The sequence below is a fragment of the Rhamphochromis sp. 'chilingali' genome (assembly GCF_963969265.1).
Source record: "Rhamphochromis sp. 'chilingali' genome assembly, chromosome: 18".
Classification (NCBI taxonomy): domain Eukaryota; kingdom Metazoa; phylum Chordata; class Actinopteri; order Cichliformes; family Cichlidae; genus Rhamphochromis; species Rhamphochromis sp. 'chilingali'.
This window is the reverse complement of record NC_137945.1, coordinates 17006197-17024934: the sequence shown is the minus strand read 5'-3', so window position 1 is coordinate 17024934 and position 18738 is coordinate 17006197. Positions and strand designations below refer to the sequence as shown.

The 18738-nt window shown below is 43.4% G+C and overlaps 2 protein-coding genes across 5 annotated transcripts; one reads left to right on the top strand and one right to left on the bottom strand.

The window, feature by feature from the left end:
* Positions 1-24: 24 nt before the first annotated feature.
* lnx2a (ligand of numb-protein X 2a) lies at positions 25-10947 on the top strand. 4 transcript variants are annotated; one of them, XM_080864285.1, is made up of 11 exons: positions 25-174; positions 2394-2955; positions 5520-5755; positions 5839-5976; positions 6181-6380; positions 7115-7528; positions 7649-7825; positions 7993-8170; positions 8254-8479; positions 8832-8990; positions 10178-10947. In XM_080864285.1, exons 2-11 carry the CDS (start codon positions 2552-2554, stop codon positions 10311-10313), a joined length of 2268 nt encoding a protein of 755 aa, XP_080720411.1. In that variant the 5' UTR covers positions 25-174; positions 2394-2551; the 3' UTR covers positions 10314-10947. The 4 variants fall into 4 exon arrangements, with proteins under 4 accessions (XP_080720411.1, XP_080720410.1, XP_080720412.1 ...); XM_080864284.1 differs by having other exon boundaries at positions 8796-8990; XM_080864286.1 differs by lacking the exons at positions 25-174; positions 2394-2955 and adding an exon at positions 3335-3458 and having other exon boundaries at positions 8796-8990.
* Positions 10948-11025: 78 nt separating this feature from the next.
* On the bottom strand, positions 11026-17753 carry gtf3ab (general transcription factor IIIA, b). Its single transcript, XM_080864289.1, has 9 exons — positions 12830-17753; positions 12623-12717; positions 12424-12520; positions 12261-12349; positions 12110-12183; positions 11956-12036; positions 11643-11875; positions 11366-11419; positions 11026-11272 (listed from the first exon to the last, which is right to left on the bottom strand). The coding sequence occupies exons 1-9, from the start codon at positions 12941-12943 to the stop codon at positions 11144-11146; spliced, it is 966 nt and encodes a 321-aa protein (XP_080720415.1). The 5' UTR covers positions 12944-17753; the 3' UTR covers positions 11026-11143.
* Positions 17754-18738: the final 985 nt, after the last annotated feature.

The window sequence follows — 18738 nt, the reverse complement described above, 5'->3', positions numbered from 1 at the left end:
CGGTTTTGACGGACAGCAGTGGGCGGGGTCAGCGCTGCCAAAGGCACGGGGGCGTTTTCGTGCGGGTTTTGCGGAACGGTCCGTTGCGGTGGATGCGTGATTGAGGTCCCGCGGCTAATAATCACCCCCCTTTTTGGGGCCGGAGTGCACGGCGCGGAGGAGCCGCCGGAAAAGGTAACGTCACATCACATCTGCCTGCGCGAGCGGTGTCAGTGTGTGGCTGGCTTTGCTTTCTATGCTGCTGTCGCCTCATCGGTCCCAGGTTTTTCCGCTTGTGGGGAGGGTGGGATGGAGTCAGACAGATGGGGGGCAATGATTAAAAAAAAATTCTGATATATGTAAGTGTGTCGGGCTTGCGTATTTGATCATGACACTGCAGTGGGAGCGCTCCCAAGGTAGATCAGGTCTATGCCAGAAAAAAATTATTGTACATGTAAATTAAATCAGTGTCATTTTTTTGTTATCTTTGTGTGTCTGGGTGGTGTGGAGGGGGGTGGTTTAAGAAAAAAAGGCAGCCTATTGCAACAGACCTTGCAGAACAGCAGCAGCAGCAGGCCTGTTCCTGCAAGTGGCTACCAGAGCCTTTTTTTTAAGATAAGAGAGATGGGGTTTTATGAAAATGTAGGCTAAGCCGAGAGGACCTGAGATTTTAAATCTGTGGCCTAAAACATCATTTCATCTTCTTTGAAAATGTAATTCCTGCACACTGGACTGTCGTGTCCTGTAAGATTAGATTGTCATTTCGAACAATAACCAGAGAGACAAGAGTGTTATTTACTGAAATGGAAAGCAGTGCAATGACAATAACAGCCCGGCCTTGGACTCTCATACACACATGTACACACACACTGTGTGGTGGGATTAAAAGAGATATTCTACAAGCATTTGCCAGTCTTCATATTGCTTGTATAAAGGAATCCGTTGCAACAGCTCTGTTTAAAACACATTTAAGTGCTTTTCACTGCTCTGAAGTGCCGTCACAGTGAAAACACGAAGACTTTACTTATTGATAAAGACCATTCACAGGTACCTAAAAACGCCCTTGTGCTCGACGTGCGTGTTTGCTTTTGGTTGTGTAGACTTACGCTCGCATGTCTACGCGTATATGTGTGTTTATATGTGTGTTTGTTTGTGTGTGTGTGTGATGTGGTGATGTCACAGCTTTGTTATAGAAACAGAGAAGCCTTGTGTCCTCATGATTAATTCATGTCCAGCTGCGGGATAGAGACAGAAGCAGCCAGTCACACGCAGACAAGAGGAGCACGTACTTAAAGGAGGCTGAAATAAGTAACTACCGGTGGGGTGGCCAAGGAGACAGGAGGGACAGGTTGTCACAAGGAAAAAAAAAAAGACCCAGACAAGATGAAAAGAGCAGAAAAAAAAAAACGACTCAAGGGGACTCTCATCATCATCGTCTGCGCTGTCTGACAAGCTTTCAGGCTGTACCGAGGAGGAGCAGAGCATCCTGCTGAGAGGAGTGCATCTGTTGTGTGGCTCCTCTGCATCCTTCTCTGGCTACACTCTGAATGTCAAGCCCCACTGAGCAGAACGGGATCCAGGTCGTCATGGAGACAGGAGCAGACCCTCGCTGGAACAGAGGCAGGTAGTCACTGTATCTTGGCTGGCCCGCTGAGCGTAGAGGCACGCCCTCTGCTGTCGGCTGATAGCATCTGGCCCCTTGGAGGCTGGGCTAATAGAAGGGCCGAGGGGGTCTGAGGGGCTTTGGATGTGAAGCGCTGTGGAAATGATCAGCGCACACTGTGGTGCATTAGCTCTGGGGACACGCTCTGCTCGCTGGAGTGCTATATTTCAAGACTTTGCTTTGGGCGTGTTCTCTTTCCGTTGTAGAGGAGACTGAGTTCATCTACTGTACCCAGCCTGAACCAAAAATATCAAGCGTTTTCCTTGGCTTCGCCCCCCTTCCTTTCATCCTCTCTTCCATTCCATATTCTTATTCTTCCCTTGTACCTGTTTTCACATCCCATTGATCTCTTCTTCTTTTTCTTCTTCCACCTGTCTACACTCCCTTCCGTATCTTGTCGGCATCACTTTCCTTTTCTGTTGCTTTCCCAAGCTCACTTTCTCTGATCTGTGCCCTCTTTCTGCCTCAATCCCAGATAATTCCCTCTCTGTGGAATTGGAAGATTGGAGCAGGCGAGAGCAAAAGAGAGATTATACTGCCAGATTAGTGGACAGAAGCAGCAATACATAATCTCAGCAGTGACATAAACGTGCACACACACACACACGCGGTGTCATCCTCAGTCTCATGCAAACACGTGGGCACACGTGCACAAAGTATTTGCCACATGAATAAATGCCCAACACTTGTTGTCTTGTTTTTTTTTCTGAAACAGCTGTTTAACTCTCTTGTTTTGGCCTCTGACCCACAGGGTGATGTGCCATCAGCCACTGGGGGGCATTTGTCCTCTCCGCCACCTGTTCAGCCTCTGAAGCTTATGGGATAGGAGTGTGTGCGCCCCTTCCCAACCGCTCTGCATCCCAGCTGGACTCAGTCGTGTCAAAGCTGAATTGCGTTGAAGGAGAAGACATGGGCAGCCCGGGCTCCGAGGTGGGTCTGGCTGGGTCCGTGGAGCCAGCTCTGGAGGCTCTGTGTCCCGAGTGTGGCCAGATCCACCGCAGCTGGGAAAACCACCTTTACAACTACCGTCTGGAAGTGGACGACGATCTGGTGTGCCACATCTGCCTGCAACCGCTGGTGCAGCCTCTCGATACGCCATGCGGACACACCTTCTGCGCCCGCTGCCTGCGTAGCTTCCTCCAGGAGAGGGACTTCTGCCCTCTGGACAGGACCCGGCTGCAGCTGCAGGCATGCCGCAGGTCCAGCATCCTGGTGCACAAGCTGCTGGACAAGCTGTCTGTGTCCTGCCCTTTGACCCCTGTCTGCTCCCTCAGCATGCCTCGCTGTGACCTGGAGGCGCACCTTAAACACAGGTAATAAAGCTTTTATGCAGACAGATGAATGCATGAGATCATTATGACACCGTGCATGCAGTCAGGATTTCATGAGCTTAGCTTCTCAGCTAACAAAGCCACCAGGCGATCGGTTGAACATCCTTTAGTAATAACCACAAGCAGCATTCAGGGCCAATCCGTCCTTGTGATTGGCTTGTTTTTCAGCTGAACCAGTGGAGATATCACAAATCAGAGTCCGCATCACATAGACTTACCCACCATTCTTAACCTTAAAGGTCTCCCCCATCCCGTGCACACGCTTTGGCTTTTGGCCCGTTTGGACCAGGTGCTGTGAGACCCTGCAGGGATTATTGGGCTGTAGGTCATGTGACGGGGGATTAGTGATTCCCTTTCGACAGTCATGGGTTGGCTGACCAGGAGCCTTCGTGTTCTCATTCTGCAACCATGCTGAGCAACTTCAACACCAGAGATCTTTTCAACCACTTCTTCTGTGAGACAGCCAAGGGCAACCCCGGCCTGTGGTGAGTCGAACGCAGTGGGGTGTGAGGTCAGCGTGACTCAGAATGACAAAAAGACATTATTTACTCGCTGGTTTCCACTGTTTTTGTTATTTCAGTCTGTATCTCGGTTTGCTTTGCCTCTTACTCTCTCTGTCCTGCTTCCTCTGTTGCCATGTCTTGCACTGAAGTGCACGATTACGTGTGCATGCATCGGTGTCAGGCTGTCATTGCTGCTTCAAGGATGTAATTCGTGCAGTATGTGATGATGTGTTTGTGCCTGGTTAAGGCATTAAAACCAGTGCTCTTGATCTTTAAGCAGACTCCTTTCTAGTTGAATTTTGACGTTGGTTTGTTGACTGGTTTTTCACTGTCCTCCTAACACCTCGATTAAGTTGAGGAGATTTTCCTTAACAAGATCAGGGTAACAGACTATCACTTACAGTCCTTTAAAAGCTTTTCTGAGTCAGCTGTTTTTCTATAAAAGAATCCCTTTTAAAGAAACGCTGTGTAGCAAAGTGCCAGCCGGTGAAGCCGAAAGTCAACAAGATAACGGTAAATGGTCAAATGTTGCGTAACAACACCAGTTGTCGTCTTCTAGTGAGGCTGTAAGGGAAAAATCTCTTGAGTGTATCCCCTTTAAACATTTATTCTTAAAAGTATCTGCATCCCGGTCTTACCTCAGGAAAGAATACACGCGTAAGGTTGTGTTGACAAGATAAGGAAAGATGGTCTAACAGATCACACAAGGTCACCACGAGGACTAACGCGACATTCTTTAGCAAAGCTTAAATCTCGGCCTCATGCGAACTCACCGCTCCCCTGCAGACTTCGGTTTAAGATAGCAGCCAACAGCCTGCCGTTGTGTTTGTGTGACTTTAAAAGTCAACATTGTTTTTGTTGAAGATTAGGGATCAGACATTAGATTCAAAGAGGAGGACACGGTGTTCCACGATGATTACGGTGGGCTGCTTCATTTTGTTGCCCGTGTACGTGTGAGGAATGAACTTTCACTGTCCCTGGGAAAAAAACAAAGGAACCAAATGACTACATCTATGTGAGCAGAAGTCTTTGTTTTTAGCATTTACCAGTTTTCCTGTCAAAATTATTTGTTCTTTGCAAAAACGAAAGATTAGACAAGGAAGGAAATTCATTAAAGAAAACAAAATTACTCTGTGTCACAAGGGATTAAACACCTGTCACCTCTAAGCTACCACTTACAGTAATGAAGGAAATTAAGGCTGACACCATACTGACCCTTTGAGGGAGTCGTTGTGCGTTTATTTTTAAATTGTTTCTAAGTGAAGTGTTTCTATTTTTGTAGGCGAAGAAGGGACACGTCGTCCTGTGTTTCTTTTTTAAGGAAACATTTTATAATTAACTTGTAGCTCATTATGTGATCTCAGAGCTATTCATACAACAAATCAGCAGTTTTCTCTGTTTTCAGCTTCTCAGATGTGAGTACTTGCTAGCCTTTGCCTTTGGGAATTTGGGAAAGACGTCTTTTTTCGCTGTTTTATGGCTTTGAAGTGCTTCCTAGCATAGAATTCCCATTCTTCCCAGAGCTTTAAGATCTTCATGTTGCTTGAAAAATTAGATGATGTTATTAATTCAAGCCAGTTTGAAGGGTCAAGGCTAATTTACAACTGAAAATCACAACCACAAAAACAGACTTTTTCTTTTTTTGCTTCTCTTTCCTGGGATTTTATCCTTGTAAAGCCTGAACCAGGACAAAATCGCCAGAAAATTTAAATTTTTAGTGTTTATTCAACCTTCTAACAAATTTTTAAAATCAAAAACCTTAAATATGAATTTGCATAGTAGTTAGGGTTAAAAAAAAACCTCACTATTGCACTATTCAAAGTGTCAGCATGTTTCTGGAGCTTCACTTGTGCTTCACTGATTTAATTTTGGAATTTTAGAAAGAACCTGTTAACTAAAGTCATTGTAAATTTCAGCAGTGTAAGAAAACAAATCTCTCAAGTTTTCTTCGCTTGTGAGCGAGCACCGCATCAAATTAACTGAGCTTGGTTTTCTTTACATGTCGGATGGGGTGATACGCTGACACCTGTTGCTTGATGAAAGGTGTCCAGGGATGCAGAGTCAGCAGACAAATGGGGACGGTCCACGATGCGAGAGCGGGGATGAGCGAGCAATGGTGACCAGCCCTCCCAGGTCACCGCATACACCACAGACAGACCTGAGGGACCGCACGCCGTCACCGCCCTCTGGACCCAATAACAGCTGCGGTAATGGGCCTGTGTGGACAGATGATGCCGGCCTTGACAACCCAGCCTTTGAGGAAAGCACCGAAGAAGACAGTAAGTTGATCTATCGGCCTTGGATTGTCAGTAAAGTTAATAATATAGCTGTCATCCATCTCTTCGTGTCCTTCTGCCTGTAGGTGTAGTAGGGTTGGAGTGTGTGGTCCCCAGGGTGAAGCGGCCCCTCAGTAATCCCTGTATCCATCTCCTGCGCTCCGTTAGCTCCACCTCCTCTGGCTGGGACTGCCCTGAATCCCCGCCTCTGTCTGCTGAGGAGGGTATGACATCATCTGTTCCTTTCACTGAGGATCTTCTCAAAGGGACCTTGGATAATGAAATACCTTACTTCCTTGCGAGCTGTAGTCTTATACAAAAAATGGATAATCACATCCAGTCAGCTTTGTACTAAAGGTTGGAAAGATGTGGAAATTACTTTCTTAAGTGAAGCTTTTTTTTGATAATGTCACTGGTGTCTCCTCTAGGCTGTGTGAAGCTCCCCTCCCTTCCTGAAGGAGAGATAACTGCCATAGAGGTCCACCGTGCAAACCCATATGTAGAGCTGGGAATCAGCATTGTTGGTGGAAATGAGACGCCTCTCATCAACATCGTGATTCAGGAAGTTTACCGAGACGGGGTCATTGCAAGGGACGGGAGGCTGCTGGCCGGGGATCAGATACTCCAGGTGAGAGATCAGTTTCAGGTGTAAATTTTCAGTGTTTTCAGAGAGTGTTTGGAAGATTTGTTGAAGACAAGAGCTTAATAAACATTTTATTAGGAGTCTGTGGGAGATGTGCTGCAGATAGTGCAGCGCTGAGAATATTGTAAACAGTGGAGTAGGGCACATTGTTCTGGATATGCTGTGTGACTGCAACATTTCTAAATTATCCTGACTATCAGTTTCGACATTGTGTTTTGGGGAAAAAGATCTATGTATATATTTTTGGATAGTTTAGAGCTTCACTTAGAAATTAGCCAGTTGTTTTCTCTCAGCACCACATTTACTTTCGTCTTAGTCAACTTTTTATTTTTGGTCTACTATTAAAAGCTCCTCTAATCAATAGTCTTCTGTTAATGGTAATCAGATGAGTACTTGTAGTTGAAAGGGATCACCCTTAGTGAGCAGTTCACTAATATTCAAGATCTGTAGATGTTAGCACCCTTTGGCACACTGTTGTGGTTTCACGGTTCTATTTACAGTCCATTTCCCTGAGAAAGCTCGAGAGCAGACAGTTACCTTTCAGACAGGGGAAGCTATAAATGCTGTATTTCTTTCTCAGTTGTTTTTGGTGTTGACCAAAACAGAGCTAAAAGAAAATGAGTGTGCGACTTAAATGCGTCAGATAGCTAAGAATCTGGTCATGTTTCAAAGCTAGCTTGCTCATCTAGTTTTTATTTTCCATTCCTCTCCACTCCAAGGTGAACAATGTGGACATCAGTAACGTGCCACACAGTTTTGCTCGCTCCACCCTGGCCCGCCCCTGTACCACCCTGCAGCTGACTGTACTCCGGGAGCGTCGCTGTGCCTCCCGGGCACCTCCCTCCTCTTCCTCCTCCACCCCAGCAGTCCCCCATGCCCCCTGCTCCACTCCCGAAGTCACCCCACCCAGCCCAGCCACTCTGAGAATCACCCTGCATAAGCGAGACTCCACAGAGCAGCTTGGAATCAAGCTGGTACGGCGAACGGATGAGTCAGGGGTGTTTGTGTTAGATCTCCTGGAGGGAGGCCTGGCTGCCAAGGATGGCAGACTGCGGAGTAACGACCGCGTGCTGGCAGTCAATGAACAGGACTTGCGACACGGCACCCCAGAGCAAGCTGCTCAGATCATACAGGTGCAGTTTGTTCATTTGGGTCTACAATCCTGGATTTCCCTTTTGGTTTTACAGACAGGGGCTGAAAAATAATTTTGCTACTTCAGATTTGTCTCTAAAGCACAGATTCTGCCCTTTCAGGCCAGTGGAGAACGAGTCCACCTGCTGATTGGCCGACCCAGCAAACCAACTCCACCGCCGCCGCCGCCAAAATCAAGCTCCACCAGAGACCTTTACTGCCTTGATCACTTCCTGCCTAACCACAGCTCTACCCCGAGTCCTGTGGCCATACACCTGTCCCGCACCAGCACCCACAGAGTGAGGACATGACTTGCCCTTTTTGTTTCACCTTTACTTTGTTATAAAATTAGATTTTATGAGATCAAAATCTAAACTGAGGTTTAAAAGTAATACAATAAAAAGAGTATACTTTTTTTTTTTTTTTTGCCGTATTGAAATCAAGCCTGTGTTTCGATTGCTCCCAGGACCTGTCCCAGTGTGTGACCTGTAAGGAGAAACACATCACTGTGAAGAAGGAACCACACGAGTCTCTGGGCATGACTGTTGCAGGAGGGCGGGGCAGCAAGAGCGGGGAGCTGCCGATCTTTGTGACGAGCGTCCAACCGCACGGCTGCTTGTCGAGGGATGGGCGAATCAAAAGAGGTGAACGCTTCCTCTGGACCGATTGAGCCACAACCCAAACATCACATCAGAAAACCACTGCATCTTCTCGCTTCCTCTCTCAGGTGATGTGCTGCTGAGCATCAACGGGCAGGATTTGACCTACCTGAGCCACAGTGAGGCCGTGGGCACCTTGAAGGCCAGCGCTGCGTCGCCCTCGGTCCAGCTGCGAGTGCTCGAGGTCAGCATGGTGGAAGAGCAGGACCATGATGAGCTGCTGCCTCACACTCACGACAGTGACTTTGATGCCAACTGGTCCCCCTCGTGGGTCATGTGGCTGGGCCTGCCCAGGTGAGCACACAGAGGAAATACAATATAGTTCTGGATGTGTGATTGTGTTTTGTGATATGGTGGTGTTGTCAGCAGCTTCAAACAGGACATTATACAAGAAAGAAAAGCTTGTATCTTCATTAAATGTCATGTTTTTCTTGTTTTTATCTTAACTAATTATATATTAACTTTCTGATTTGTGGGCTTTGTGCTGATTGGTTGGTTATTTGTCACATTTTCCCATTTTTTACTATGTATTAAAAATATCAACATGAGCGTCCTGAATCTGTTCGTGGGATCATAATCAATCTATCTGTCTGTCCATCTGTCTGTCCAGCCCTCCTTCACTCTGCTCTCCACCCTCTCCTTGCAGCTACCTGCACAGTAGCCATGAGATTGTTCTGCGCAGGAGCCATCCTGGCAGCTGGGGATTTAGCATCGTCGGGGGATATGAGGAAAGCCATGGCAACCAGGCGTTCTTTATCAAGACCATCGTCCTCGGCACACCCGCATACTATGACGGCCGCCTCAAGTGAGTGATCAGTTGTGCTTTATATGATAATCTGTGGCTTACAAAAACAGGGGGGAGGGGAATAAATAAATAACTTTGTGGGATTTTTACTTCAGGCTTTAAGAAGAAATATGTGTATAATGATCATTATAATCCAGGCTGTCTGCTTGAGGCTTTTGAGGCTTCAGCAAGTACAGAGCAAAGGGTTAGTTCAAGCTCTGCTGTAATCCTGGCAGATCAGCTGAGCTCTGTGCCAGCCTAAATTGGACAGTGGCTCATCTGATACCTTTCATCCAATTGGTAAATCTCAGATAGGGCACTGTTTAAGCTGCTTTAGCCTGCCCAAAGTTGTTGCACAACTGCTGTCCACTTTGCAACCCATCACCACCCTGGCTCCTCCTTTTCACATTGTGTCTGACCTAATCAGTGTTTTCATACCTGATCTCCCTGTGAAATATAAATTACTACAGAAATAACTATTCTTTTGATTGTAGTGGTCCTGACTGAACTTATTTAACAATTGTAAAGGCTCAAAAGGCCCACATTTGTAGTGTGCGCTTATTTTTTATGCTAATATTTAGAGGCATAACTGTCTTATCTATTGTCATAATGCAGCTAGCAAGCAATAAAATAATTCAGTTCTGTAGCTCATCTGTCCATATATCAAAACGAATAACATCTATTGTAGGTTTTAAAAAGTTACAGTAGATATGTCTTCTCTCTGAGTATTTTCCTTCCTTTCTCTGTACCCTTTTTGTGTCAGTACTACAAAAAAATATTCAGAATAAAGGCTAATCTTTCCTCAGTGATTGAAGAATAAAGGTAGCGATATTTTTTTTCCTTTTGCCAAAAAGTCTTTTTGGGAGAAAAAAAGCAAACAATGAAATAATCCTAATAAGTATAATCTGTATGCCACAGAGCTTTGTTTTCTAAAACCTATTAAAAACACCTCCCCTAGCCACTCTGTTACACAAGGTTACATGTTACTAAAATACAGCTGCACAGCTTATTGTGGGAAATTCATAAGTGCCATTAAAGATGTTGGAGTTCAAATTGTACCCTGCAATTATTTTTAATTGCAAATTAATACGCTGATGATCACAGTCATCTCAAAAGGCTCGTCTTCATGTATGTAGTGCTGTTTGAGCCCAAAGCTATCAGGTCCTGTTTCTAAGCCTATGATAACATGTCTCTCTTTGTCATCTCAGGTGTGGTGACATGATAGTGGCAGTCAACGGCCTGTCGACAGCAGGAATGAGCCACTCGGCCCTGGTGCCCATGCTGAAAGAGCAGCGCAGCCGGGTGGCGCTTACTGTAGTCTCCTGGCCTGGCAGCCTGGTATAGCTGGGCCAGATCATGAGCAGGCTGCGCACTCCATAGAGTCCACCCAGAATGTTCTATATTGGGAACGACCTTGGCCAAAGTGAACTGGTACGTGCTACTGTACATCGCTCCATATCGGGCTTAATCCAGGACCAAACGCATTCAGAACTACTGAAGACCCAGCAGGACCCAAGCCTGTCCTGACCAGGTGGGAACTGATCCAGATCGTGCCACGTCACGCGACAGACTGCACTCTCACACACACTGCTGTGATCATATGGTCATGTTGTCTTCACTCCCACAGGGAGAATAGTACTGCAACTGTTAACAGGCAATCTGTGCTGTAGTCACCTCACCAGGCAGTTGTAGAATCCAGGGCTATATTCAGGTGGATGCATCGATGCAGGTAGAGATTAAATATTTTTGAGGAGTAGTCTGCAATCTGTGATCTAGGATAATGACACTTAATCAGTTTAATCGAGATGTTCTGCAAGACCAGTGCTGTATCCAGCTGAATGAGCCTCAGGCCTTATTAGAAACCTGCCGCACCCTTGGGGCTCAACTGCCCTTAGGCCTCATCACCATGATAAACCAGCTGCAATAGCAGCTGGAGTTTTATACATGTGTTTGAATGTGTGCTGTTTGTTTAATAAACACTTCCTGCAAAGGATTCATGACTCTACAGTGTCATTTTCTACTTTGTAAGCGAATGCTGAAAGCCATTTTGGCATATTACACCAACAGCTATAGAAGCATTGCTGCAGTAAGTGCATTGATGAGGCTTTTATTCAAACAAAAACAGAAATGTGATGTTTCATCATTAAAGAACACATCCAGATCTTAACGCAGCCTCAAGGTCTGTTATTCTCCAGAGTTGTGCTGTGTAGCTTTGCAGCAAGCTCGTTGGCCTCCGCTTGATTGGCTGCAGCTGCCGGTCCGGCCCGCTGTGCCATGGGCAGATTCTTTTTAGGATGCAGTTTCTGGAAGAGGAGTAAAGAACCAATGCTGTAACATATTCAAGGACAAAGTGGGGAAAAGCCATCACCCCAAATCCATTTTAAGGTCAATAGTACCTTAAGCTTTTTCTTTGCTGGGTCATGCACCACTCCATGTCGCCACAGGCTTTCCTAATTAACAGCAAAGCAAGGAGAAAATAATTTAGTTTCTGGATTGGGGGAAGAAAAAGAAAAAGCCCTGCCATATATAATGAAGGTTACAGGAAGTTGGTCATCACTGAAAACAATGTAGTCTGAGAAAAATCTCAGTTTGTCAACCACGTCATCACCATTGTTGGACAACACTGGCTTGAAAGTTATACATTTTATTCTATACACTGAAGTGCAGGTTCACCTTCATGGCAAAGCTCTTGTTACAGCCAGGAACAGCACAGCTGAAGGGCTTCTTCCCCTCATGGTCTCCCAGAACATGGCTCTCCAAGTTGAAGCGGCGAGTGAACTTTTTCTCACAACCTTCTTTGGGGCACGGAAACATTCTCTTTTCCCCGGAGTGGACGCGAAGCTCATGCAGGCGCAAGAACCAGAAGTTGCTGAACAGCTTGTTGCACTGTCCACACAGCACCTTGTCTGAGACCAGAGGAGTAGTTAGCGTTTTACAGCTGGCATGAGTCACATGGCATCAGTGCTTCCTAGAGTTTCATTTATACCTTTGTGTTCTTTTCTGTGCTTCAGATAATTTGACCAAGTTTTTCCCTGAAAAGGACACCCTTCAGTCTCACAAGGGTAGCCTGCCGCAGAAAGACGAAGGTTTTACTTGAGCACACGCTTTAAGAGAAATTCACTGCTCTGGTACCAACTTACCTTCATGTATTTTCTCATGATGCTTCAGTTTTTTAAGAGTGAGAAATTCTCTCGTGCATCCAGTCAAGGAACAACTTGAAAAGAAATAAGAGGTTAAATTTGAAATGGTCAAATACATGGAAAAAAACAAGTCCTTGCATCAGCCACTCACTGAAAAGGCAGACTCTCTTGGTGCTCACACTGATGAGCTTTCAGCTGGTTCCTCTTGTTAAATTCCTTTTCACAGCCCTGATGATCACACTGAAAAAGCAGCAGAATTAAACAAATATAACGAAATCACAGGACAACTTAAAAGAAAATAAGCCTAGCCATACTTGAAATCTCTTTTCCTGTTGCTGATGGACTCGGGCCATGTGGTTCTTCAGGCTGGCGTTCCTGACAAAGGCCTCGGAGCAACCATCAGCCGGACACCTGGAGAGCAAAGAAGGTAACTGTTCAGAGCAATCAAGTCCTTTTTGTTTTGTTTTTTTTAAACCTAATGACTTGACATTTAGGCACAAACTGCTTGCTTACTTGTGTGGCTTTTCCCCACTGTGACTGAGCTCATGTCTGGTGAGTTGGTAGCGGGTGCAGAAGCTCTTGTCACAGCTCTCACAGGAGAATGGTTTCTAAGATTTAACATAAGGCCAGGGAGCACTTAGCAGCCATTCAATCCGCCGCATTCAATTCTCACATCAGCTATTTATTGTTTCATGCTTCTAGCATTTCTGAGCCACTTACCAATCCTGTGTGTTTGCAAAGGTGAGCATCAAGCCTCCACGGTTTACTGAATGTAGCTTTACAATCAAAAAATGAGCAAACATAAGTTTTTTGACTTTGCAACCTCTCCCCCATCTTAAATAAGAGATGTCAGGTGTGGCCAAGGAGTAAACTTTTGTTTTCTGTTCGTCGGTGCAGGACACTGAGTGACCTACTTCCACCACATCTCGTGTATTTAATTTATATGATTGGAATGTACCAATTGAGGCAAAAGGGGGTGTCGTGCCTCAAAGAAATGATAAAATGTTAAGCATTCTGTACTCACCTACATTTACGGGTTACTTAATTTAGCATGTAAGATGCAAGAAAATGATTTAGACCCAATGATACTCAAACATTATAAAAGTCCAAGAGTCTTTCCTCTACAATGATTGATACAGGCTTTAAAAATGTCACCCGCAGTCCTTGCAGTAGGTTTCTCTATTAGCTGATCTGCTGTGTGGCACACAGCCCCAGAGAGAGGCGACTGCCTGTCTCCATTAATCACACACACACATTGAATTTACTCCACTAATCTTACTCTTATCAACCCTCCAATAAGGCTCTGTGATTGGTGTGATTTATGGTTGTCTGAAATATTTCTTCAGTGAGCTCCTTTGTAAGCAGCACACCTGAAACTAAATCAAATCACCTTTGAAAAGAAGACATTAGTGCAAATATATACAAATATATACATATATATATACACATATACACATGTATATATGTATATGTACATATACATATATGTATATATGTACATATATACATATGTATATATATACATATGTATATACATATGTATTCAATAAAATTAGTCACACTTTAATTTTAAAAATATTTTTAACATATGAATTTCTCATTTTGGTGTTTTAAGTGTTAGCATTTGTAAAAACATGTAACTTAAGTCGTGTGTGTGTGTGTGTATGTATGTATGTATATATATATACAGTATTGCTAAATTCAATTCAATTTCTTTATTGTCCCACAAGGGGAAATTAGTTTAGCTGCAGGAGGATAAAAATAAACAGAACAATACTATAAAATAATAATAACAATAATAATGATAGAAAGTTCAAGGACAATTATTTGCCATTAAGGAGACAATACGCAGTAGGGATAAAAGAGACCTGGAGTCTTTTAGTCCTCCTCGGAGGTACTCTAAAACGGCGGCCGGAAGGCAAAAACTCAAACTCACTGTGAAGTGGATGGTTCACACAATTAATAATAGAATGAGCCTTTCTAAGCACATTTCTATTGTAAATGGCCAAAAGTTCATCTTGCCAGCGCCCTGAAATTTTGCTAGCAGTCTTTACCGGAAGTCCCAACCAAATTATACAGCAGTATCCAAATAATATAGAGACACTATATCAACAAACTGTACTTAATAAACCCAGGATGTTTGATATTTTATAAATCCAGTGTTGCAATAGAACAAAAGTGTTCTTTCACACATTTTTAAGACTTAAATAAATTGAGCCCAAATTTTAAGGCTTTAAAAAAAATCATTCACTGACAATCCAGTGACATTATCTGCTTGTCTAAACATTACAGATCGCCCTGTGGGCCCATGCCGTGCTCTCATGTGAAACCTTTGACTGATTTTTGTGAATAAGGCCTATTGAGAGCCTGTTGGGCGTTACCTCAATGCCCTCCCACGCTTCAGGCAAGCATGCTGGGGTCAGTTGACACTGTTATCAATGTCCCCCTCTTTTCTTCCGGCTCCTCCCCCGACTACCAACACCACCGCCACCTGTGCTGTCAGGGACGGAATCAATACAGCTGGCCCAATACCTACATGTATGGCCGTGCCTACACCTGTCTCTGATAACCACACAGACTCTCACCCCACCTATCACACCCACAGATACTGCATGTTTGACCTGCAGTGGGATTTTCTTGTGCTTTTGTAAGCCCTTCAGGCCTATCCCAAACACTCCGTCACACCCACACTTGCATCACATTCTCAGATATTAGTCTCACAATCTCCGAAGGTCTTTTTTTCCAACCAAGAACAGGGAGAATAAGAGGAATGATGAGGCCTCAGATGGGAATAAGATCACAATGAAAACCGCCAGTTCACCCATATGGCAAAAATACATATCCTTTGTTGGTTTTCACTGGAATTTCACATGGGCTCCTCACAGCACAGCAACTAAAGTAGCTAACTCAGTTATTTCAGAACTCTGGGCTAAAGCAGAAGGTTGAAGTAACTGTAGCTAACTTTCATATTTACATAAGATTTTTAAGCAAGTTTAATAATGTTACAGATAAGTAGAAAAAATAGTTACAAAAAATAAATAAATAAAGCTGCTGGAACATGAAATACCCCTAACATCAACGTTTCAGCGGCAATACAGTCTACTGCACGTATAGTTGAATATTCTCTTATGAATCTTTTGTACATTTACTCAATCGCAATCATGAAAATGGAAGAACTCCTTAATTTTTCCTTAGCTACCTGTTTTTGATTTATTTATTTTTTGAGAAGCAGCATAGAGCACATGCAAGGAGGATCTACCCATCGCTGAATCTGTTAGGAAATACCCTGAATCATCAGGGTGAATCCAAATAAAAGCCAACAACACACAGAAAGGTGCCCTTTAAAAAAAAAAAGACTGCAGTGCTACAAATAACTAAGTGTGCCCCGTGACTCAGGAGCTTGTAGAATCACAGTTAGCAGCAACAACTTCACGGCTTTTCTTCTGTATTACTTTATCCTGTCTCTCACGTCGCCATTGTGGAATGTTGTCTTTTTTTTCAGGTCCCGCCACAGCATTTCAATCAGGTTGATGTCTGGACTTTGACTGGGTCATTGAAACATCTTGATTCTTTTCTTTTTCAGCCACTCTGTTTTAGATTTGCTGTTTTGCTTGGGATCATTGTGCTTTAAGTTTTTTATTTTTATTCTTTAACTATTAAACAGATGTGGGTCCAAAACAAGTTCAAATCATGACCCCTCCACCACTGTGCTCACAGCTGGTATGAAGTGTTCGTGCTGACGTGCTGTTTGACTTTCTCCAAATGTGGTGCTGTGCATTACAGTTAAACATCTCCACTTTGGTCTTGTCTGTATAAAACACTTAAGAAGTCTTTGTGGTTTGTTTAGATGTGGCTATGCAAACTTAATCTTGTTAAGCATGTTCTTTTAGCTATTAGAGGCTCCCTCCTGGCAACCGTTCCAAACAAGCCATGCTCGTTCAGTGTTTTTCTAAATGTGCTGTCATGAACTTTAACATTTGTCCTCTTCTGGGAAGACTGGAAATCATGGCAAATGTTGAAAAACAAGTGGAACGATGGATTTCAGATTGTTTGGAAATGGCCTTATAACAGCTACCAGATTGATGGGCAGCAACAGCTGTTTTCCAAAATCATTCCAGATGTTTTTCTTGGCATTGTACTGACACGCACCTGAATGCTCCACACCAACAAACTAGTAAAACTTCATCTGTTTTTCTAGAGCCAGTCACACTTAGTAAGTGCTACTTATCCTCTCAATTCCCATTGAAGCAGTAACGGTGTGTTTTGTTTATTACAATTGTTTCTCTTTTGATTTTTTTCCAGTACTTCCCTTCAGTTACAGCTACCACTTTTCAGAGAATAAATCACAATGGGAATAGAGCTTATTGGGACATTTTTACTTTTTTTGAGAGATTTCAAACCCTGGGCAGATTAACCAAATAAATCTCAAAGATAATACTAACTCTGTGTTATTCAGGTAAAGTGGGAAAGCAGATACTTGTGAAATGTCATATCTGCATATCTTGCCATGTAAGTTCTCCGCATAAAACTCTTGTCTGTGTCCATGACCAACTATCTGCTGTTTGTGTGTGTGTATGTGTGTGTGTGGTTAATATGTAACGTCCTGGGTCGATACAGCTGCTCCGAGCTGCTGGCTGAGCTGACAGACTCAATCTGTGTGTGTCAAATGTGTGATTAAGGAGTTCATAGTGCTCCGCGGCTTTTATCCACAGGCCTCGTCTTTCTGCCCTCCTCCCTCTCGCTTGCTTTCTCTCTCCTATTTACACTCTGTTTCCTCAATCAGTAACTTCTATGAGTCAGGGCCACACATGACACTCCGTGTGTCTGTGAGAACAAGCACACACACACAGGCTCTGTATGTGAGGTGAAAATCACAGAATGAAATAGAAGCGGACAGCCAAAAAATCACAGACATCCCTCTTTGGTTAGTGACCACAAAGTCTTATTGAATTTGTTCTGTCAGCTTTTGCATCATCTCCTTGGCTGAGAATAAAAAAACACCCAAAAGCATGAATCTGATTCATAAAAACCTGGGGTGGCCTTTGTCAGAGGACCAATATTTAATTTTTAATTCAAATGTTCAGCCGATATCTGCATAGATGCCATTTCTCTTATCTAGACACTCCAAGTCAATTCCAGACCTTTCCAATCAATACCAAAGGCTTTGGCTGCCAGCCTGCTTATTGACTGATTACATTTTGTTTTTCAGGTTGTTGGACACGTATTACAATGGCCTGATAACATCCATGCATGAATATCATGACCTCAGGTCTGCAGGGTTATGGATAGGCAGAAATGAGCCTTTTAGAAGTATACACTTTATTTACAAATTCTTCTACAAGTATTTTTTCTCTTTTTAAAAAAAATACAAACTCGGATAATACAACTACAGAAGTAATTTTTTTTTTAAGTCCCTTGAGCTCATTCCTCCTTGCGGGCGATATCTCTGTAAACTGGTCCTAATTTGTGTAAATATTAGGTAGAGCACTGAGGTGGGATGAGATAACCTATTTGTCACGTAACCAGCCAGCCATTCAGCCTCCACTGATTAAACAGCCCACATCAAGCGGTCCACACACAGGTACACAAACACTTACATAGGCATGACCCTGTGTACACATTCTTGTATTCAGCCGGGCAGGTGGGGGGGGGGGGGGGTCATATATCAGCTGCCAAACAGTGAAACTTTATGATTGTTTAAAATATCCTTATTTTTATGAAACACATAACTTAACATACAATGTGGGGGAAAAAAGTTTTCATGTGACTTTATGCAGTCCTGTCACAATCTAAGTGCACTTTTCCAACAAAGTTGCTTCTGAAGGAGCCACAAGACTTCTGGAACAATGTCCTTTGAGCAGATGAGACCGAATTGGAGATGTTTGGCCATAATGCTGATAACATAATGCTGGTAGCTTATCAGCACAAACACCTCATACCGACTGTCAAGCATGGTGGTGGAGGGGTGATGCTTTGGGCTTCCACCCACAGGACCTAATCCAGTGTTTTACCCTGACTCTGAATTATTGTTCCACATCAAGGCCATCGGTCCCGCAGCTAAAGCTGAGTCGAGACCGATTCATGCAACTCATAGGTACGCCAGCAAATCTACAATAAAATGGCTGAAAATTAAGAATCAAGATGTTGTAATGGCCCAAAGTCCAGCCCGGATATTGCAAAACATAAATATATGGTATTCTGAATCTTTTAAGTGAAGTTTAAATTTATTGATTTGGCTTGTTAGTAATTAATCTAATAATACAAAAAAAAAATCTTCCTCACAGGTCAATACTTTAGATTTGAGATGAATTCAACAGATAACATCATAATTATGAACTCCCTGTAGATTCATCCAAGTGTTTTAGAATCTAGTATTATCTAATATAATATTGAAAATGTTATATCCTGCTTTATTTCATTTTTAAAAAGACTTCATTGGCTTCCCACAGGAACAAATATAGTAACTATTGTTAGAGTATCATCTTGTTAATAGATGCTAAGAATTTAAATTGCTATTCAAAGGCTTCTAAACCACAGATTTTATCTATTAAATGAGTAATAAGACAAAAAAAAATTACTAAAGTCTAAATTATAAATGAATGAAAACTTAAAATGCCCTAGTGCAGAGG